Below are 23,930 nucleotides of genomic sequence, written 5' to 3' on the forward strand. Positions count from 1 at the left end.
CTCCCCAGTTCGAGAAAGACAGGGATCTGCTGGAGAGGGTCCAGCAAAGGGCTACAAAGATGGTTAGGGGATTAGAACATCTCTCCTACGAGGAAAGGCTGAGAGACTTGGGTCTTTTTAGTCTAGAGAAAAGAAGATTGAGGGGGGGATCTTATTAATGCTTATAAATACTTAAAGGGAGAATGCCAGGGGGATGGGAGGAGTCTTTTTTCAGTGGTGCCCAGGGATAGGACAAGAGGTAACGGGCACAAACTTGAGCATAGGAAATTCCATCTCACCATGAGGAGGAACTTCTTTAGCTTTGAGTGTGGCAGAGAACCGGAACAGGCTGCCCAGAGAGGTTGTGGAGTCTCCCACTCTGGAGACATTCAAAACCCACCTGGACGTCATCCTGTGCAACCTGCTGTAGGTGACCCTGCTCTGGCGGGGGGGTTGGACTAGATTATCTCCAGAGGTCCCTTCCAACCCTGACCATTCTGTGAATATACTGTATTCAACTGCCCTTTTTCTTAAGCCACCAGCCCTCACAAATCCCAAATTCTTAGCAATGCAGTGTTTTCTAGCCTTTTTTTCCCCCCCCCCCAAGAAATCTTAGCAGTAAAAGAGAAGCCACACAGAAGATAACAAAAGTTTTGTCTCATATGCTTTATAGAAAATGCTTGATTAGTTTTCGAAATGCTTAAGGTTCACTTGAATATGCTTACAATCAATCATGAAAGTTGTACATTTATCAGTCATGGGGCTCATAAGGAGTACTTGTATCTATATTGGTAGGAAGTTACAGCTATGTGCAATAGTTCAAGAAAACCAGATTTAACTCAGTAATCCAATGTACCCTAATCTGAATTTTAGGTAACACACATTTCTTAACTGCCTTTTTTTTTTATTTGTAAACTGCTCTTAACAGATTGAAAAGGAGCATGGTACTTCATCAGCTGAAAGTAGTACGAATGGATCTTATACAGTTAAAATTTTTTATAAATACAGTTAAACTGTGAAAGCGTAAAATTCAAAACCAGATTCTTACATTAGCTTCATAGAGGGATAAAAGACAGCATTGCAACTACTCAAGAAAACCCTGTACTCAGAAGTCCTGAGCAGCAATTTCTAGATACCTCTGGTTTTGAGACACTGTGGGAGACTAGTTCACTCATCTTAGAAAAGGCATATAGCAGGACAAATAGTGGTGTGATTTCCTGTTATTAGAACCATTGTTCTTTCTTATTCCTCTGTTTTTAACCCATTATGAGAGAAGCTTCATTTATGTAAAGAAACACATAGCAAACTGAGGAGTAACTTACTGTGTGTGTGCCAAATTAAATAAAATATATCGTTTGCCAGGAGAACCACTGAAGGGAAAAATGCATGAAAAGCCTGTTTTTATTTCTGTTTTCATACAGCAAAGTTTGGTTGCTGTTTTTAATAAAAGCTATGAACTGGGAAGCTATCATCCCAGGGATTACACCCAAATTAGAAAAAGAAAGTGGGAATTAGAAGTATTTGAAAGCAATTACCTGCTAACTCCTGAAGGCAGGGAAGTCTGGCAAACAAGCATTTGCTGAAACCCACTAGTACATGCACTAATGACTGTCACAACCACCTGAAATGCCAGCACTCACAGGAGCCACACACCTGGCAGACACAACATTTTAACAGTTACCCCACAGCACCAGCCAAGTATTTGGAAAACACAAAGCACGACTTTCCATTCAGACCAAAAACAAGATCAAAAGTTGTCATATCCTTTTCCTGTAATGTAACAGGTAATCAAGTATCCACTCAACACATGCAAGTAGCTAGGAAGGCAGTTCAAAGACTTCTGTATATGCGCCAAAGTTTACATTCCATACACTCCAGAAAAACAGGCTTACTGAGATGGTTGCTTTGGAATCTACAGTTTACTGTATAGACATCTCAATCTTCACGTAAAGAACTTCATTATCAGAGTTCACTATGGCAGATACTGTGCTGACCATGCTTCTACTCACTTGGCTGTTTTCAACTGATTCTATGAAAGACAGATGCCGCTTATGTTGTTTTGGTCTCCTGAGTTATACCTTCTTGTGTATTTTGAGAATCTTACATTATTTTAATCTCATCTGGGAAAATCTACAGGGAGGGAACAAGAAACGAGGAAGAATTTTTTCTTGTTCTGCTTCTCTCCACAGTAGAGAACACAAAGTTACTAAAAAAAAAAGTGCTAAAGTGATGTCTGGCCTCATGGAAGTCTATGGGAATTTAAGGGACCTCGAAAGGGTCAGGATTTCATGCTGCATTTTTCTTCCACAACTGCCACCTCAAATATGCAAACTGTTCCCTTGCTACTGCAACTGTATTTATACAGCATGTATCATTTATAAAAGGAAGAGACTGGCTGTTTACTTTCATACCCTGATAAAGTTCAATGTCTACTGGTTAAAAATTTAAGAAAACTTGAGGAAAGGTGATGGATCCCAAGAGGAAGTCCAACCCAGCATTTTAAACCCATGTGTCCTGTGTCCCAGATTGTTTAGTTACACCCTAGTGTTTTATGTAAGATAATAACTTTCTTATAAATAGATGAATTAACAATCAGTATTTCATTTTTAAGCTGGCTTTCCTTTTTTCTTGGGTGGACCTTTGTAGCCTTTGGACTTTCTTCGCAAGTTTCTCCGGTCTACAACGGGTACCTCAATTTCTGCTTCCTCAGAGCTGCTGTCAGCAGCCCGCTCCGCTACTGTCTGCACGTACTGATCTGTTTGCTCAGCAGACTCTTCTGAGTGCTCTTCCAACTGGTTCTTCTGTCCTTCCTGTCCAGAAGGCTGCTGAAAAGAAACACCCTCAAGTTCAACCACTATCAAAGAGCTCTGACTCAAGGCAACAGAAGCCTCCTGTGAGTTGTGCCCTGCTTCCTCATTTTGATCTTCCAATGAGGAAGCTGGTTTAGACAATACATTTTCAGAAACAGATTCTTCTGCTGCTTCATTTACCACAGAGTTGGGCAGGCCATTGTCAGAGGGCTCCTCCTTAGATGCTGAAGCAGCTGCCTTTTCAGTGATGGTCTTGTCAGATTCTTGCTGTTCTTCAGTGAACTTCTCCACTGACGTACTTTCTTCAGTCACTTCTGAATCATTTGCATTTAAAACCTGTGGGGGGAGGGGAAGGGTGCCAAAACAACCAAAGGGACAATCAGTTGAAGATACAAGAGGCTGAACAACTACTAGCCCCTAGCTAGCAACCTTGGAGGATATTTTGGCAATCAGCAGTTTTTAGTACTACATGTACAGTCAGCAAACCAGTCTTTTCCTCCTTTTTGCACAAGACTATTTTGTGAACTGCATTTGATAACCCAGAGTTGCTCTCCTGTTTTCAAATTCAAATTACTCAAATGATTATTCAGATACAGTAAAAACATTCTGAAATTAAACCCAGGGAAAAAGACAAACAATTATCATTTTGGTCACATAGAACAATCTGCTTTTGCACTATAAACAAAACCCAGTAAAATCCATGGGTATTTTACCAGTAATTAATTGCTTCTACCCTTCATCAGGGAAGAATTACTAGACAAAATAGGGATGTGGCTTTTCACTCATATCCAACTAGTATTTTAGTTAGAAACATCTGTTTCATTAACTGCCAAGCCAAACTGGAGCAACATATCCTTCTTTTTAGTATCACATGAATATATATACTCCCCTTTTGTTAATTAAAACAGAAACATTACTATATTCTGTTTATGGACTTACATCATCTGGCCTAATAATTGCTTCTCCCGAGAATTTAATATGGTGGTAGGGGCTACTTTCTATCTGTTACTTAACAAAAAGTAAAAAAAAACAAGATAGGTACACTCTGAAGGAAAGATGACCACATTTTGTTTCAATTCTCTCACCTTTTCTGATACAGTGTCTTCTGAAGGTTGTTCCATTAATCCTTGAGCCTCCGGCAAAAACAGTGTTAAAGGCTCTTCTCCTTGACTCTCAGACTGCAACTTTAATTCACCACTTACAACTTCATTTGCTGTTTCCTCTTCAGCCATAAGTGAGGTCTTACCAGTTTCTTCTGTTACCTCACCATTAAGAGATTCTGATGGAGTTTCCTAAAAATCACATTTCTAAGTCAAGATTATGCCCAGCGATTGTTCCCCAGCACTAGTGGGTGTATTTGTGATCTAAATTGGCAGCTTAATGTGAGAAGCAGATAGCTTGGGTACCCAGAAATGTGTCCTCAGAAGGCAGAGCTTAGTGCAGAGTAGCTAACTTACCCAGCGTATTAGTTTGGTGTTGCCACCTGCACTAAATTTCTGACCACAGCTTACACAATTAGGACCCCAGCCAAGAAGTTCTTACGCATCTCACAAGCATACATGCTGCAGTCATTCCTTGACCCCAACATAGTGCAAGATCCACTTTCTCACCTATCAGTAAGAACATAAAACCCTGGAGGCATCACTAGGCACAAAAGGTACTCACAGATTTAAATTCAGGCTGTTAACAAGTTGTGGATAAAAGCTGGATTTAAACATCAAAGCAAGCTTTAAGTGGAGAAGTAAGAAGAGCCAGCAGTAGTCACTGAAGCATACCAGCTCTTGGCTTCTTCAAATAAACTTTTTTCTTTAAAATTAGAGATACTGGATCAGATCTTTACCTTACTCCAGTTCTCTGGAGCATGTGAGTAGGATAAATCAATTAAGAAAATTAGGTTGGTAGACAAGCTACAAATTCACCTTACTGAAGATCCTATGAAGCCTATTGTTCACAATAAGTATAATGGAATGTTCCCGAAACTAGTTCTATACTAGCCTTAGCTTCTCAGATATACTTCTCAATGAAGCATCAGTACAAAAAAAAAGAAAAAGATTATTGAGTTGATAGTCATATGGATCAAGGCAGCATGGGCCATATTTAACAGAAACCATAGTTGTATTTCAAACTTATCCACTATCACTATCACATCCAGCTCACCTCCTTCTCACTCTGTTTCTCAGGGGGTGATACATGTAGCTCTGCTTCCAATACAGACTGGCCTTCATCTTCAACAATCATTTCCTCATCCTTCTCCACAGTATTCTCCTTAGGTACTTCTACTAAGTCTTCAGAGCTTTCAGATGTGTGGGCAGGAAGTTCCAGCCTGCAGCAAGTATCAAGATATATCCTTTCATCTTTTCGATTAATATATAATTTCAATGATCTCAGCAGGAAAATTCTTTCATGACCAATTATAAAATGCTGCATCAAATGCTTGCCATAAGAAATAAGAATCCAGAAAACTAAATACATCTGAAAATGGCTAACTCCTCATCAGGAAAAAAATCCCATCAACTACAAAAAAAATTGCTTTGGCAATTATAAAATGAAGACATCTATCTCACTTTCATTTTATGGGAATAAAAGTTAGAAATGTGTTTGTCATTTTAAATGTAGAAAGCAGCAATCCGTTACATATTTGAAAGCCAAAGGAAGTGAGAAAGGAAGCAACTTCTCCAACCCCCACTGTAGAAACATTTTAAAATTATGGAATTATAAAAGCAAATATGTTGTTTAATCACTGAATATACATATACTACAAAAGACCATGACTGGAAAAGAACTCAAGGCAATGAACACATCATGGCTGAAGAAGATTCAATCAGCTAGAGATTAAATTAAGCTCTGATGCACCTGATGGGTAGTAACACTATCTCAAACATTCAGTTCTCATTTTTGAGATGATAAAACTCAGATGAACTGAAGTATTACATACAAGCAAAGAAAAAAGTACGTGCAATAGATTTGCAAGAGACTGCTTCACAATCTCATAGTAAAGGCAGTATTGGAGTGTTTTATTCCAGGTGCTAGTCTTGAAATGAAGGCACACCATAGGAGAAAGTCCCTGACAGAAGACCCTGCTGCATTTGCTAATGTGCATGGAAAGAGAGAACCCAAGCTGATATACTGCCCTGCTGCTATCAGGATTCCCCTCTGCTCACAAACACACGTTACACATCTTGTTCAAAGTAGCAGTGGCACCTTTGTTGCCTTCATTTTGCAAGGCCCAAAATACTGACATTCAATAACTGGCTTGTCCTCTCACATACCAACCAGCCAATTATTAGTAGTAACAGGGCAAAGAATTTCTCAACCTGTAGCAGCATCAAACCATGCCCTTTGGCCTGTCTGAACCAGCTTAGGGCCGCACACTGGCAGTGCAGGACTGCAGTGCTCTATCTTTGTAGTTCCACTGAGTAGCTAGATGCAGCCTAATTTTTGTGTTTAAGTTGAAGACCTCAGCTTCACATGAAAAAACAAACAAACAAAACAAACCCACACAACTAATTTTGTTTAAAGAAACCTAATGGAACAAGTTTGAGGGATTTCCTAGAAAAATAATCAGGTTATCTTCAGTTCTTCACAGAGGATTTTGGGGTTGCAATGGGTTTTTTGGAAGACAATGAGAGAGGGAGAGACACGGGGTCGGAGAGACTGGGCAGTGTGTGTCTTTAAGCATGCATATACTCACACACAGTAAAGGGGAGGAAGGAGCCATTTATTTCTTTATTTTAAATAGCCACAGTTCTGCTTTCTGGATGGAAGCCAGTGCAAATTAGTGCTTCAGGCCCTGCCTTGTATGAATTGTTATGGCACACAAGTGGCACAATTCTTCACATCCCCATTTGACAATTACTACACAGGATAACATCCTTTGAACTGAAACTACTCTTTTTTCCCGGGATACAAGTTGGGATTATGACTGTTTTAAATCAGAATTTGTCTAAACAAAGGGCTTTACTTTGAAAACCGGTGGCTCCCTATAACTCTTTTGTTAAGTGACAAGCAGTAAGCAGCTCCCAAACTAAAACAGCCAGAATTTATTTTACGGCAATATGCCACTATAACAAAAGGTCAGGAAGGGACACCGCTCCAAAAGATAACCCATAGCATTGTTGATACACGTCCAGTTATATTGTCACAAGAAACTGTGACTACAGATTTTTTTACCTTCATGTAGATTCAGTTATAACAGAACACCCTCAGCCCTCATTGTTTTCTTACTGTTATTTCCAGTATCTGCGGAGGTTTCAGAAATGCTACCTATTGGTGCAACCACTCTTCAGGCAATGTCCCAATTTTCTTTCTCACATCAGGCTTCATTTTTAGTAATTTTAATATCAAACAAATAAAGTAGGAAGAAAGGAAAAGAAATACCCAGTAGCACACTATGAGACACTGATGTAGTTTGTGACTTCCCAAACAACAAAGTAAAAAAAAAAAATAAAATAATAAAAAAAAAAAAATCAGTAAAATATGGGCTCCTCTACCTGCTTTCTGACACATGAAGAGCATCTTCCTCAAAGCCTTGGGAAGTTTCTGATTGAGATTCCTGGCTATTTTTTCTTATCCTGGGGCGTTTTAAGTGACTGCTTCGTGTCCAAACGGAAACAGGAATCATGTTCAGGTCTTAGGAAAAATAAACCAAAACAACAAAACAAATGCAAGTGAACAAATGCAGTCTAAAATTTGCATACAATTTCCCCCCCTAGTATTTCATTAAAGCAACTGAGTGCAAGTAAAACAACATTTCACTGTGGTACTTTTTTTTTTCTGAACACACATGCACAATATCTTTATCAAGACTCCTAACGATTTTATCTGAAGTCCTCTAAAAGATTTGTGAGTTGAGCCTCAGCACCTTAGAGGAAGGCATGGTTTTTTATACACTTTGCAGATGAATATGGTAAGATTGAAAGCAGTAAGAGACTGCTAACCTATTAATCCACAGTAATTGCAATACTGATAATCAAGGTTGCTTTTACCTTTAGATGTGCTTGCACAGACTTCTATTGATTCTTTACCTTTTTGAGAGTCAGCCTGTAAAGCAAAAGCAAAGCTAATATTATTCCAAAAACTTCTGAATTGACTGAAACACCTTCATCTCCTTATCTGTGGCTGCATCTTCCTAAAGCACTATTTCAAAGTAATAAGCCTATGGAAGGAAGAGCAGTTACAATCGTTCTTGATTTACGATACTTACATGTATGTATCTTATCTTTCAATAGATTTTTTAATTATTATTTTGTTACAAGGATGAATATTTTTCTGCATTTTTTTTCTGGCCTCCCCACAGTACATCAGACTTGCAAGTAACCTGTCATTATAAACACTACCGATTTTTTTTCCTAACCATTCAGTTTATAATAGGTGTCCACATAAATGAAACCCTAGAATTTCCTTTTTTTTGTTTCCCTTTTCTGTATAAACCCAAGGGACTACACTACAATAGCTGACAAAATTTAACAGGAAAGTTTTATTTTTAAATTCGTATTCTATTTTCTAGTCTTATTTTTATTGTGGTGTGCAACAGAATATGGCAGCCCATGTGAAAAAAAAAAAAAGAGATCAGACAAGAAAAAACAGAACTTAACGATTCAGCAGTAACACAGGTTACACGTAGAGTCAGCACAAGAGGCTGCTTATGTTAGAGTTCCCTCTTCTAGAGCTCTTTTGCTTCTTGTTCTTCCCCACCATCCCAATATTTCCTTTTTTTTTTTTTTTTTGAAGTTAGCTAAGGACTCAGTGGTCAAGCACTTGATACTCTGAAGTGGGTACAAGCTGCACACTTCAAAATGAAGTTATGCACATTTCTCTTTCTTAGCTGTTGGAAGTAATCTAGAACTGGCAGTAACCAGCATCCAGATGTTTTGCCACCTTTCCAGCCTCACTTCCAGTATTACCCAAGAAGGCCAGCAAAAAGTGTCCTTATCTAGAATTCTGCTGCAAGTAATAGTTTCAAGTGACTTTTAAATAAATAAGAATTTGTAGACTAATGACAAGTTATTCTAGCATCAAAACATACAAAATGGGGAGCATTACATGAAAGGTGAAAGTGAAAGTTGGGAAATGTTTTTCCCTGGTTTGGGGGAAGGTAGGGTGTTTTATTTTGTTTGGTGGTCCAATAGTTTTCAGAGCATTGCAGAACTGCTTATAGATAGTGCAGGTGCCAAGAAGAGAGCTACCAGCAATTCTACCAAGCAATGAGGAGTTGGAGCACTTTGATGCACCATCTTCCTGTTCCAGAAAAGGGCAAGAGACAAGGCTTGAGTTCTTAACTCACAGCAACAAAAATCATGTGAAGTACCATTCCTCTGCTATCTTCTACAAGTACATCCATATAGTTCTACAAACATCCATATACAAACCAAAACATACACTTTTTAGATCATTGTGCTGATATGATCGTTATTGGAATCTGAATCTAGAACTCAGTGATGACACTCAAGACACTGTTACAAATGAAAATCAACTAGGAATTGTTGTTTCTGTTCATTTAGAGACTAAAAACATCACTGCTGTCAGTTTTGCTTTGGGAAATTGTAATTTTCTCAACTGGAAAAGGGGTATTTCACTTATATTTCAAATCTAAAGTTTGGATACTAACAGCTGAGTGTATCAACTCAGCCGTTATTTCCTATTTTTAATTAAAGCATTGACTTCCATGGAAACATGGTCATACCAATACTACAGACAGACCTGAAGCACACAAACCCATGCTCGCTGTATTTGGAGCTACCGGTTATTCTCAAGCACATTCTGTGTGGGCTCAGAACACAAATGAGGTAGAGGAACAGCTTCATAATATTCAAAGACACAAATATATTCACAACCACACACCCATATGTAGCTGAAATCTCACTGATACTTCAAATACCTACAAAGAAAGCTGCAGTCCTTGTATATGAACAATGTATGACTCAATGCTAACTGAACGCTTTCCATTGTATTGAACTGCGATGTGCCTGGGTGCTCCTACAAACACGTTTCCTCATTCTGTCCACTCTAACAATTACTCTACTGTTCAACAGCGTTTCTAGACAGTTTAATCTCAGAGCCAGTTGAAATACTGCCCCTTCTCCAAGCTGTTAGTACACAGCTCAAACTATAGACCTGACAGCTGTGCCACAGACCCTCCATATTCACTGGAACACCCCACCACCCTGCAAAAAAAGAAAAATAAAAAAGTGGTATTTTTAACCCCAGCTTAGTCATTGGTGTTACATCAGTGGGTAGAATAACATCCACCCAAAAAAGTAACAAAAGCATTTGCCATATATATGTAAGTGCAGACTTAAGCCAATTCAATTATAATGAGATGGACAAAAAGCATTTATCATACTTTGGTTCTTTTTAGTAACAAAGCTATCAAAAAAAACCAAACCACTTTCTGGTAAAAGCCATGGGTTCTGTCAGACTGGCTGCAAGAGATACAGAAAGTACAAGCTCTCTGCATAATCCAGGACTGTTCTTTGAGAACTTGAAATAGAAATATCAAGCACGCATGACATACCATTGATCAAACTTACAAATGTGCTGAAATTTTTAACTTAAGATCAGAAATGTATTCTTCATAGAAATTTATAATATTTACCTAACATAAACAACAGGTAATTAAAGGCAGAAGAACAGGACAAGACACATTATATAAAAGCTCTCAAGCCTTTTTAATTATAGAATTGTTTAGGTTGGAAAAGACCTTTAAGATCAAGTCCAACCGTAAACCTAGCACTGCTAAATCTGCCACTAAACCATGTCCCTAAGCACCACGTCTACATCTTTTAAATACCTCCAGGGATGGTGACTCAACCACTTCCCTGGGCAACTTGTTCCAGTGCTTGACAACCCTTTTGGTGAAGACAATATTCCTTATATCCAATCTAAACCTCCCCTAGTGCAACTTGAGGCCATTTCCTCTTGTCCTATTGCTTGTTACTTGGGGAAAGAGAATGACCCCCACCTCTCTACAACCTTGTTTCAGGTAGTTGTAGAGAGCAATAAAGTTTTCCAGTTCCCTCAGCCGCTCCTCATAAGACTTGTGCTCTAGACCCTTCACCAGCTTCTTTGCTCTTCTTTGGACATGCTCTAGCACCTCCATGTCTTTCTTGTAGTGAGGGGCCCAAACCTGAACACAGTAATGTATGGATGACAGTCTGTGTACCTACACTGGGCTGTGTTTTTAGCTGAGTCTCCTCTTCAGTTGCTTCAGATACTGTTGTAGACTGAGAAAAATGATCCTCTGCTTCAAAAGTCTTCTCCTTCTGCAAGGCTTCTGCTGTTAAGATTTAAAAGAGGAAACAGGGGAACTGAATCAAATTTTAATACCTTTATATAACAATTAACCATTCCAAATACAATCTCACACATCTCAGGAAAAATAGTTTCCATGGGCAGCATTCACAGAAGTCACTGTTGAACTTTTAGAGTGTTTTTTCACCTTTCACAAAGTGCCAGAAAACAACCAAAAAAGCATCCATACCTGCAATTTTGAGCTTTTCCCTTTGCAACATAGCCAAAATATTTGTTCTCTGGAACCAATATCCTGGTCCCTCCACTTCCCACAGAAGTTTAGACTCCACAGCATACTTCTCAAGATATTGCTTACAAGCTGAACAAACATAAGAAAACACACTATATTATATATACTATATACTTGGCTGTGCCTCAGTGTTTAAAGGTTATCTGAAATCGAATTAATTTGCAATCCTCTATCACACACAAACCACCACAGAAAGAACTGTTCAACAAAACAGTTACGTCTGATAAAAACATAATATTGCTTTACCCTACTCGTCCTCCTCAATAAATCCTTTCCTCAAGTTTAAACACTTTCCATTATTACCTTAAACTGCAAACAAAGATGGATGGGATTCTCTGCTTCACTAAGCGCTCATTTGAGTTTTACAACTTCACTGGTCACTGTCCCTTGCCAATCACAAGACCCAAGGCAGGATGGAAGGGCCCTCAGGCAGAGGATATAGTCAAATGATTTTTGCCACTCCATGTTGTTGTACACACTCGTAAAAAGTGCACTGAGAATGCAAACACGTTATCATTGCATGGTTTGTGATCCACTTACTGCTCACTTCTGGAATATTTTCTTCTCTGCTGTCTCTCCACCTCTCTTCTCCCAATACATGTACTAAACATTCATGAAGAGAGGCATGCTTTGACATTATTCTGTAGTAGCTACCAAGAAAACTACCGTTTTTTACATGATTTACTATTGATCCATAATCTCAGTGGACAAGATCCCTTTACCAGGGAAATGTATTAGTCATTAAATTCTGCTCAGTTTGCTACTTGAAGCCTAACCAGGTCTAGTCAGGTCCAACAACAGACAGTGGTACTTGGAAAAGCAGAAAATTTCCAGTTGCTAAGAAGACCAGATGAAAGCGTTCCTAGGAAGAAGCCTGGCAGATGCCCTAAGAGTTAAGACAAGCCTTGAGAAACAGGGCGAAGGAAATGTGCTTCTTGCTTGAACATAGTCCTGAGCAACTGTTTCCAGAATGTGTCATTTCCTAGATGACATAACCTTCTTGCGTTGCTAATGGAAGAGATGTGTTTTCCTTACACATTAGAACTGTGCATTCGTATACCCAAGTTAAAACATAGCCTAGTATGTCCATTTGACCAGAAGTTCTGAGAAAGCATGAATTAAATAACCTTACGGGGCTTAGGAGCAAACAAGAAAAAGGTGCTACAAAGAAGATATAGATTAGATCACACACAGAAACACATCAGCCCTTTCTGGAGGCTTGGTGGAATACCATGGCAAACTTCACAGTAGCAGAAAGCCAACAGAGATCCCATAATCTAATTTCATGCAGAGGATTAAAAAATCTAATCAGGAACTACTTCACCATCTTAAAACATATCAGAATTTTTAAACCTTCACTGAAGAGCAGAACGTTTAATACAAAAACTGAGCATGCAGCCACAAACATGGAACTTGAATGACAGCACTCGTTTAGACATGTAAAGGAAGCACAAAGAACAGAAGAATAAATTAAAGTGCTTGCCTGTGTACATGAAGGACGACAGTGGGTATCGCAGGCCAAGAGCTTCTTCAGTAAAGGATTGCACAAAATCTTCCAATATGATTAGCCCAGAGTCCTTCCCACGATGCTTTTTTCTTACAAACACTGTGTCTAGCACTGGCAGCTTATAACTCTGACCACGACAAGAATGAAAAGCACTTCCTGAAATAATAGGAGGGGAAAAAATATCCATCAGTACTTCAGCATTGACATGCTGCAGCATGGATTTTAGCATATTCAAATAAAGATTTTTTTAATTTATAAAAATTATACCAACTATATAATTATTACTCATATAAAATTGCATTTAAAATTATAAAAATAATTTATAATGGTCATTAAAAATAAATAATTGCTATCAGCCATTTATTGGTTCTTTGGGCAAGCTTCATAATGTTGCCAAGATATATTAACAGGTTAATATGTCAGAAAAAATATGTAGTACCAGAAAAGAATAGCAGAGATACAGAGGAAAGGCTCACTTTGAAATCTCACTATGCGATTCCACAGGAAAACTATACTAAAAATGAAGCTGAAAGAGGGAGGAGGAAAAAGGAGACAATAAAATTCTTGAATTGCACTTTTATGTAGTACATCACTCCACAGGACAAACATGGAGACTGCAACTCAGCTCTTGCTTAAAGACTGAAACAATAATTCCAACTTTTTAAGTGAAACCAGAAAATATCCTAGGACGCTTTACACTGGAATTCCCCTATAAATAACACATTATCCTGAATTAAACAGAGATGAAACAGTCAGTCACAACACATAGGTACTTCAGCATCAGGGGATTCAAAGGGTAGCTATGGACTCAGTGGTGACAAAGGGATGACATATAATGGCATTACGATAGCTCACTAACTATCCAATCCATTTTCAGGCCCTCATTTTGTGAGTCAGTGTGAACTATGCCAAAAAATTTCCTCTAACAAGGCCAAAGAGAAGCACACAGTTGTCTATACAACACAACCAGTCTTTGCAACCTTGTACTTTTAAGACCAATAAATATATTTATCTTCATTTTTCAAGCAAGGAAAACATGGGCAAAGAGGTTACATTACTTGGGGATACCAGTCAAGCTCCACCATTCTTTGCTCACCACCTGTTTCCACAGCTGTCTTTCTCCATGTAGACTACTTATTCAGAGAATGCAGCACACAATCAAACATGGGTGAAATATTGATAATGCCTAAAAAGCCTTCAGTGTTTGCCAACTCAGGACACATTAATGAGAGGGCATCATCAGAAATACAATTGCATGAGTATAGCAAAACTTAAGCGCCACATAAAGAAGCATGCCTATTCTACGCTAAAAATAGAACCACTACTAACTTCCAGCTCTATAAGGCCACAACAAAAAACATTGCAATGTACATACTAGTTTGTGACCACCACACTGCAGCAATTTTGACATTAAAAATAATGCTGAGACTTATACAAACTATGCAATGCATTTTTTTTTAAAGAAAAACCACAAAGGTAACAATCAGAACAAACTAGCTGCTTGCTTTCCCATCTTGTCAGTGACCCAGACAGTTTACTATTTTATTTTTAACAGTTTGCAAAGGCATATACATATGTTAGATGGGGGAAGCCTCCAGCAAGGCTCCAGTACCATCATTAATCCTGAATTAGTTAACCCCCTCTAGAAAGGAAACAAAAACGCCAGACTCTTTCTCCTTGATCCAAATACTGATGTTCTACAAAATGCTAACAATGTGCTAAATATTCTACCCAAACACTAAATTTTATTCAGCATTAAATGAAAGACAGAATAAATTCCAAAATAACTAAAGGGAAATTATAGTGTTTTAGAAAAACAGAAACAGAGTGTGTAACATTAGTAATGTAAACTTGCCAGCTCAATAGTAATCTCTGAGGGAATGCATGTGTGGGAAGAAAGGAAATATCTTTTTGTTATCACCAGGTGTAGCTGAATCTTATGCCTGTGAACGAAGTTTCTATGCTGTTATGCTATAAAATCATAGAATACCAGATTGGAAGGGACCTCAAGGATCACCTGGTCCAACCTTTCTTGGCAAAAGCACAGTGTAGAGAAGACAGCCCAGCACCCTGTCCAGCTGAATCTTAAAGTGACTGATGTTAGGGAACCCACCATTTCTTTGGGGAGATTATTCCAATGGCCGATTGTTCTCATTGTGGAAAATTCTCCTGTTGTGTCCAATCAGAATCTCCCTAGGGGTAACTTGTACCCATTACCCCCCATCTTCTCCATGTGACTCCTTGTAAAAAGGGAGTCTCCAACTTCTTTGTAGCCACCCTTTAAATACTGGAACATGGTGATAAGGTCTCCCCTAATCCTGCTTTTCTCAAGGCTAAACAAACACAGTTCTCAGCCTTTCCTCACATGGCAGGCTTCCCAGTCCTCTGATCATCTTTTTGGCCCTTCTCTGGACCTACTCTGGCCTGTCCACGTCTTTTTTGCATAGCAGGGACCAAAACTGAACACAGCATTCCAGGTGTGGCCTGCCAAGCACTGAGTAGAGTGGGATAATGACTTCTCTCTGTTGGCAATGCCCTTGTTGATGCAGCCCACCATCTTCTTGGCTTTCTTTGCTGCAACAGCACACTGTTCACTCATAATTGAGCTTGTTGTCCACCAGGAGCCCCAGAGGTCCCTTTCCACAGAGCTGCTCCCCAGCCGCATAGATCCCAGCCTGTGCTGCACTCCTGGATTATGGTTTCCCAGGTGCCAACACTTGTCCTTGTTGAACTTCATAATGTCCATAAGGCTTTACAATGTTTAGGTCATTATCTTGGTTTCAGCTGGGACAGAGCTAATTTTCATCCTAGTAGCTGCCATGTTTTGCCTTTAGCATGATAATAATGTTGGTAACACATATTGCTTTAGCTGTTGCTAAGTAACATTCATAGTCAAGGACTTCATCTTTCCATAGAAGCTGAGAGGGAGCATAGACAAGCTGGCCAAAGGAATATTCCATACCATAGACATTACATTCTGTATATAAATGGGGGTTGGCTGGGGGCAGGAATCTACAATCACTGCTCAAGACAGGCTCAGCAATTGATCATCAGGCGATGAGAGGAATTGTATGGCATCACTTATTTGTATATTTGTTTACCTTTATTACTAGTATTATTATTATTTTATCTCCCGTTACTGTTCTACTAAACTGCCTTTATCTCAACCCATGAAGTGGGGGGTTTTTTTCCCCTCTTTTTTTTCTCCCTCTTCTCCCTATCCTGTGAGAGGGGGCAGGAGGGAGGAGCAATGGAACGGCTGCATGCTCCTAGTTGCCAGCTGGTGTTAAACCGTGACAGTGATAATGACATCTGATTCTACAATCACTTCAGATAAAGAGAATCTCTGCATTCCAGAGCTAGGTCAAAAAAAAACACAAAAAAACCCCAAACCAGCAATATCAAAACCACAAGCACAGCCCAATCCAACTGTAAATAACTGTTCTATAGAAAAAAAAAAAAAGGAAAAAAAGCTTTTGGGTATACCTCAGTTCTACAGTTTTAAATACATTTGTAGAATATGAATAAATCTAAGAACTTGCTTAGATTGCTAAAGCACATAAGCATTTAAGCTAGAAACTTTAACAGCAATCTGACCTCTTATGATTTCAGGAAAACACCAACTCACTAGGCCTACAAGGCTTGTAAAGTCTACTAAACACAACATTCTTCAAATAAGCTCCCTACCTCGCCCGCTCTATCCCCAAATCCCACAACACCCAAGTGTTTTACCTGCAGGTTTAACAGAATAGAACCCAATAGCCTCTCCTTTTTTCCACATGATCTTAGCATAGTCATTGCTACCGTGACAGAGAAATGGGACCTCATTTTTTTCTATTTCTTGCGTCCGATAGATAATTCGATTCAGAACATAAAGAACAACCCTCTCTCCAACAGACTTCACCTATGGAAACACAGAAGAACATTTAAAAAGAGAGGTCAGATTAGTTAATACTTACACATCAGGGACTTTGGTTTTCAAAGTCACCAGTTAACACAGCTGCAGATGGAGTCAAGAGAAGCTGTAAGTGCTAAAGCAGGATGAAGCTCCGAGGTTTGTTTGAGGGCAAGGAGATGCTCAGAAGCCATAGTAATAGGTTAAGTACAAAGCACTACCATAGGCATAGGATATTTCACAACTTCAGTGTCACTCCTAATCCAATGGGTAAAAGCTGAGAAGTGTGGGGAGTGGGGCAGTGGGTGGAATTTTATTTTAACTCAAAAGTACTTTTGGATATAAGAAACATACACCAAACACAATAGTAGTACACCAGTCTCAGAATTCCCATGCTAGCAGGTAACTGGAGTCATACAAAGGAGAAATGATGAGCCTCACAGGGTAGCAGGACTTGGCACACTCAGTCACTACTGATAGAGTGGCAGACAACAGGACATGATGCAGTGGAAGAACTAGTTACAACAGTTTCTGTGGCCTGAAACAAGGAACTCAATATCCTTTTCTCTGTCCTGCAGGGTTTCTTTCACATATGAAATATAAGTCCACCACTATCTACCCACTGTGAAGGAAGAACAGAGGAACCATGCTCTCTTCCCAATGCCGAGTCTCAGCTACTCTACCTGGAAAAGATCCAGCTTTCCTGATTTAACTACCATCCTACCATTAAGGAGGACATGGAAGACAAGGCTACATACCAAATTCTCTACAGTAAATTAAAAAAAATACAAAAATCAAAGATAAGCGCCCAGATTCCAAGAGCAGCTAGACATAAATTACGGTCCTGGAAAAATACAGATTTCCAGTTTTGGAAAAAAACACTCAAACCTCCATGTTACATAGGTGTCAGTAAAGGTAACAAAGGTCAATGATGAGCAATAAAGCAGATATCAGGCAACTTTCCCAAACCTCATGTATTGCCACTGCAAGCCACCAGCTCCAAGTTGCCTCTATCAAACAGGCTTCCAACAACATTTTTACATTACTAGTCTCCTGATGAGAGCAACAGGTACTGCTATGGTACAATGCACCACTCTACTAACATGTTTCAATACAATCAAACATAGGATGCTCTAAAGAGTAAAGAAGAAACTCTTACCATTATTAACATCTAAATAGCTTACATATGAAGCTGCTGTACGAGAGTCACTCTTGCTCTAGATACTATCTTCACAACCAACTTCCCTTCCCCCTAGTACCTATTCCTCTGTTCCCATTGATCTTGCTTTTGACATGAGACAGCCAAGTCATTTTTGAATGAAATGAAAAAAAAACATAACATCTCACACACTAGCTATTTGCCATTACTTGCCATTATCCTGAGGGATAAGAATAATTGCTAGGTGAATGTTGGTGAGCTTTACCTGATGAAGCCCCTGTCTAGCAGGGATAGATGTTCTCAAAATGTCATCAATTGACCACCACTGGCCAGCAAGATACAGGGCTACAGCTTGAAAGAAACAAGGGGAAATAAGAAGTTAGTGATTCTCACCATTCCAAAAGAAAAATATTCATTAAAGCTGCTAAACAATTAGGAATAACACTGTAAAAACCAAGTTAAGAATCTTCAGTTGGCACTATATTAAGGCAATTCTTACTACCCTATGTGATGCTATACATCCTCCCATATGCAAAGCTCCCTAGTCTAAGACATGTTTGAAAACTGAGAACAATAAAACCAAATGCAGATTTTGTGCAGTATCACATACAGGAACTGTTTCTCAGGCATAAGCACTATCCTTCACTGTGTTCTAGCACCTCCTTCTACTAAAAACTGGGGGTGCCAAGAGGACTCTCATTCATACTTGTACTTTAGTTTTGGGTCACTAATGGATATTGATATTGAAACTGTGCAAGTTCTAGGGAGATGAATGTAAAAAGGCTGATGGTCATGCAACTAGCAATCAGGAAGAGTTTGATCTATGGGCATTTGTGGCAAACTTGGCGATCCTATATATGGCATTAAATGGAAAGAAAAGGAAACATGGAAGACTGGATGGGAAGGGAAAAAGGGAGGAAAAAAACCCCAAAACCAGTGAGATGTCACCTTAGCCAGAGCTATGTTAGGACCTAAAGCTAAGGACAAATTTACACTTGATGCTGATCAATCACTGCTAATAACGAGCATCTAAATGCATGGGCAAATAAATGGGTGCTCAATAAATTCCTTTTGGAGAGGTGAGGAGATCAAGAGATACATGATGTACTTGGATTCAGACGAGCACCTTGTTATTTTGCCACCTATCTTCTGAACTGAGTCCAGTTCTACTGTGAATAGCGTGCAAAGTTCTATCACTTGTGTACATGAATCCACAACAAAAATAATTAAAAAAAGTAATAGTATGGGAACAAGAACACAGTGAACAACAAATGCAAAAGTGCCAAAGTTATGAGCTACACTATCACGGAATGAGCAAGGGCCTGCTTACATGAATTTGTCACAGAAAAAGAAACAGCAACAGAGATTAAAATCTTAAAATGAAACCTGTGAGCAAGTCCCTTGGTGCAAACAAAGCAAGAAGTTTGTGTGTCTGTTCTTCACCATAAAGAGGAACGAAGCCCACAGTTGACAACCTAATAGGAATCTGAAACAAGAGTGTACAATACCTCAGTACAATCTTGCTAGAACAACATTAGCAAAGTGTACAGAGAATGTTTAGCAGGGTAAGCAAGACAAATGTTGAAAACCGAGCACTTAACAGTTAACTGTAAAATGTAAAGGACAAGCATCAGACCCCAGCCCTTACTTTAGGCATTTCCTCCTAACTACAGACCACATTACAAACAGCTCTGACTCTCAAGCTCTGGCAGATTTAGCTACAGTAATTCACAGCCCTCTGCTGTCAGCAATTTGCATTTATGTGCACAACTGAAGTAAGGCGTGCAAAGAGCCAGTAGTATGTTCACTGCCCCAGCTACGCAGCTGTCAAAGCCAACAGAAGAACAAGGCAGGCAGCTAAGCACAGAAACAAACTGGCACAGTGAAATTGCTGTTTGTTAACACGAGCCCTAATGTGCTAAGGTGGGAAGGCTGGATTCAAAAGGGTTTTCCTCCCTTAAATTGCACACATTTTAGAAATTCCAACATTGTCTGCTTGCTTTCCCCTCAGAAACAACATGAGAAGGGTAAAAATCAATCCACCTTTCAGGACTTGAGTACCTTTGTGGAAATGTGTTTTGATATTTAAATTCACATGTTTTCAATATTTAATTAATGCATAAAAACTAGACAGACATTAATGGAGTGGTAAATAGACTTGCTTACCCAATTTAAGAAGATTATTATATACTATGGCACAAACAGGGATGTTAATACAAATATTTAGGCATACAGCACTTGCAGAAATGCAGTAAAGTACTTAAGACTGCTTCTGCCAAGGAATGTGCAGCATTGACCTTTTGTTCCCCCAGAGAATCCTCTCAGCTCACTTATTATTCATTAAAGTTATACACCATTGCTTTTATTGGTACTAGTTCTAATAGAAATGTTCATCTAGACAGAACCAACATTGACCAGCTTATCACGCAAGGCATAAGTGTTTAAAACACGAAGTGTTACAGCCAGCCTCTGCTAGAACTCCAAACAACAGCAGGGAATATTTCTGAATAAAAAGAAAGGAATCACCTCTGAAATTAGCAAAAATTCCTGATCAAGAACTGAACCCAACCATGAAGAACACTGAAGGAGCCAGTTAGCTTCAATAAATCATGAACCCCTGATAGATTTTTGTGACTGTGTGAGTTAGTGCTTTTTAGGGAAGTGTTTGACTCACCAGTTGAAATTTTAAATTTTTTAAAAAGTTACATAATGCATACAGATCCATTGCCTAGAAGCAGCAAATAGTCACTGATGCCCACATTTAAACCCAATTACAGAATGAAAAAGAGAAGTAGAGCTTAACACAAACACGAATTTGGAAAATACAACAGCTTTGCTAAAATAATTACGTAATTCAATAGTTATGGACCGGATATTTTAAATCTTTTAAATCTACAAGTATATCAAGAAAACTGGGACTAAGGTATTTGCTGGTTCTTACCTTCCTGCGGTCTGGCAGAGAAAAGAATTCATGATGGTTTGGATTGCTATACCGGAGGTCAGCCAAGTATTTCTCTGCTGACCTCTCCAAGTCCTCATGACTGTAGCCGTTCAATGTATCCACAGGGAAGGACATCCTTTTGAGAAATAAGCAACATTATTACTGTAGGTATTTTGAGAGATACAATGCACAGTTTATCACACAGATTCCTACTAACCATATAACTAAGACTGTTGAACACCTCCCTCCCACTGCCCTCTAGAGCCCTCTACATCCAAGCCAGAAAGGAGAAAGGCTCCAGGCATTTAATTAGGATAGTGCCTATTAACACCCGGTTTGTAAAACAATAAACAAACCCAATCTCTGTTTATAAGCAGAAAGGGATGGGCCCAGCCCATAGATTGCCCTAGACCCAAACATGTCAGATAGCTCCTTGAAAGCTCTTAGATTCAAGTTTTCCTTGTCAAAGTGGTGTCAAATTAAGATGAACAAGAGCTCCTGGAATCCACTGAGTGCTCTTCACCTAAGGCTCTTCCAGGTCTATAAAATTATAGACAAACTCCTCAGCTCCTTTCAAGTTACAACCCAAGCTCTTGCAAGTGTGAGCTACCACAATTTCACAAGAACCTGTTCTGGAGGAACACAGGGATCTCATGATCTGTCTCACTCAGCTTCCAGGAACTCATCACCCAACCCTCAAAAACACAAAGCTTTTTGTAGGGCATTTACAATTCCTAGTCTCCCCATGGAGACTTTTTTTTTTTTTAATTATTTTAAATCCTAGTTTCCAATGATTTTTTTTCCCTTTATCTCCAGTCCCCTCCCTTTAATCCACCATTCAGTGTTCTACAGGTAAATCAAATTCAAAAGTTTTTGTTTTAACTTATCCAGTAGCAATTAAAATGTCTGCATTTTAAAAGCTTTAACAGCAATAAGATACTACTATTAAGTTACTTAAATAGATGAGGCTCCCCCTTCTACAAAAGTGATTTTTTTTTTTTTCTGTTAAAATTGAAAACAAACTTTGACATGACTTCATTGGCATTTACAAATGCTAGCTTTAATGCTTTTGCTGATGAAAACACTAATGCTTTCCATGAATGCTGTCATTCAGATATACGCACATGTTCCCCACTGCAATTTCCTTTCAAATTTAGCAGTTCATCCACTGCTGGTCTCCTCATCTCTAGCAGATATGGTTTAGCCACCCATATTACAGTTCTGAAACACACCAGCAATGCTGTAGTACACATACACACTAGCTTGATGTAAGTATGTTGCAAGAGGAAGAGAGGCAAAGTGTGAGATGACATGTCACTGCTTCTACAACAGTATTTGGGACCCAGTTAGCTGCAACAGGCCAGGTAAATTCTGCCTTAAGGGAATACACACATGAAAACCACAAAATTTAATTTTCTGTATACTGACAGAAAGGGGAACCCCCCCTCCACTATTAAAGAAATACCTAAGTGCTTGGATAACTCTGAGAATAACAGATAAATTGAGCTGAGCTTTCATTATTACATGACAGAGACAAACAAGCCACAAACTGTAACTGAAAGCCTCTAGGTAATAATTCCTGACATTTTTTTTAGAATAAAATAACACAGGACCAAAGCAGAAAACATGCAGTAAGAAATACAGTAGATTGTCTGAATTCCAACCGCTACACCACTAGGAAAACAAAAGCAACAATTGTATCTTTGCTCACAAGCAAAAAATCCCAAAACTTTTCTGCTAATTAATAAATTAATTGAATTACCCTCTAAACCATTCAAGGACCCCCTTTCTGTTTAACTGTCTTGGATACTTAACACTTTCATATAGCATACTTTGATTTTATCCACTCCTAACTCACATTAGTCACTTTTGAATTTTAATCTTATATCATTTACCGAGAATGGGTTATGCAGAAAAAAAAAAAAAAACACAGAGCAATCTTCAAGACTGAACCAAAGAAAACCTACTCAGCATCCTTGCTATATAACCATCTATCATTTGTACTGTGCAGCAGATTAGACATGTAAGGTGACAAGCTCTCAAACGTTTGTGTGATGTAATTTGTCTCAGTGCTGATGAGATTAGAAATATTTCACACTAAGTTCATGAGAACCCCAAAGAAACCAGCAACTATACACAGAAAGTTATCAAATTACATTAAAAGCATTAAACAGTTGATGAAAGCAGAATGTCCCATGCCGATCTACAACAGAGCATAAGTAGTTCAACAGTCCAAAATGCAAGCATCTTCATTTTGAAAAGTAAAATAACCTACGAAAGACAAACCAAATGGCTTCCAATAGTAATAAGATAATACATTTCTCTCAAAAAACCACAACTGGTTTGTCAGTGTCTTTACAAAGTAAAAATACAGATGGCTCCACATCTAGCCAGTCTCAAGTAGTACAGGAGAGAGAAAAAGAGGAAGAAAATAGCTTTTCTGTTTTCCTTGATAAGAGCATTACACATTTTTCTCTGCAGAGGCAGCAGGAACAGCACAGGTCTCTGCCACACAGTACCTCATGCCCCTTTTTGTTGCTCTAAGCCTCTATGTGCTGCATGACTGTAAAACTGTCAGGTCAAATCCTTGTCACACATCATAGGACCATGCTCTGCTCACGGGGTACCACTCCAATTGGTTAGCAAATAGTCAGGCTGACCAAGCACACGCAATGTAGCCTTAAGCAACCAAACTCATCACTAGCATTTGTACAAAACGCATATTTGAAGTGGGTGCTTGGGAGGGAATAAAATTTATTTTACTTTTTTAAATGAGGCAAATGATGCTTTTCATGATTCAAGTGAAAAAATAAATCTTACACTCTTCATAACCATATCATTTCACATAATTGTATTAAAGACTATGCATAGAATCACATGAGCAACATTTGCTTTAATGTGGAATTGTATCATGGTCCCCCTTGTCAACATTATGCAATCTACTACGCAAGAAACCGCACGTCCTTTTTTAGGAACAGCTGCAGCACCAGAGGGTAACAGAGATTAATTCAAGGAATGCCAACAAAAAAAACACATTTAACAGGATGAATGAACACATTCCTGTGCAATTGAGGCAGTTCCTTACTCACAAAATCTTTAT

At 38.8% G+C, this 23,930-nt stretch overlaps 1 protein-coding gene across 1 annotated transcript in view; it reads right to left on the bottom strand.

The window, feature by feature from the left end:
* Positions 1–2,585: 2,585 nt before the first annotated feature.
* Positions 2,586–23,930, bottom strand: part of FAM169A (family with sequence similarity 169 member A) — a gene marked incomplete at both ends in the record, with an annotated part of 32,001 nt that continues 10,656 nt past the window's right edge. Inside the window, 12 exons of the mRNA XM_082497995.1 lie at positions 2,586–3,125; positions 3,875–4,081; positions 4,947–5,112; positions 7,280–7,418; positions 7,775–7,829; positions 10,955–11,064; positions 11,269–11,397; positions 12,812–12,991; positions 16,568–16,739; positions 18,155–18,240; positions 19,276–19,375; positions 20,831–20,966. Of these exons, the coding sequence (XP_082354121.1) occupies positions 2,586–3,125; positions 3,875–4,081; positions 4,947–5,112; positions 7,280–7,418; positions 7,775–7,829; positions 10,955–11,064; positions 11,269–11,397; positions 12,812–12,991; positions 16,568–16,739; positions 18,155–18,240; positions 19,276–19,375; positions 20,831–20,966 (2,020 nt within the window). The remainder of the gene's footprint in view (positions 3,126–3,874; positions 4,082–4,946; positions 5,113–7,279; positions 7,419–7,774; positions 7,830–10,954; positions 11,065–11,268; positions 11,398–12,811; positions 12,992–16,567; positions 16,740–18,154; positions 18,241–19,275; positions 19,376–20,830; positions 20,967–23,930) is intronic.

The sequence above is a fragment of the Vanellus vanellus genome (genome assembly GCF_965231255.1).
Source record: "Vanellus vanellus genome assembly, chromosome: Z".
In the NCBI taxonomy this organism is placed as follows: Eukaryota; Metazoa; Chordata; class Aves; order Charadriiformes; family Charadriidae; genus Vanellus; species Vanellus vanellus.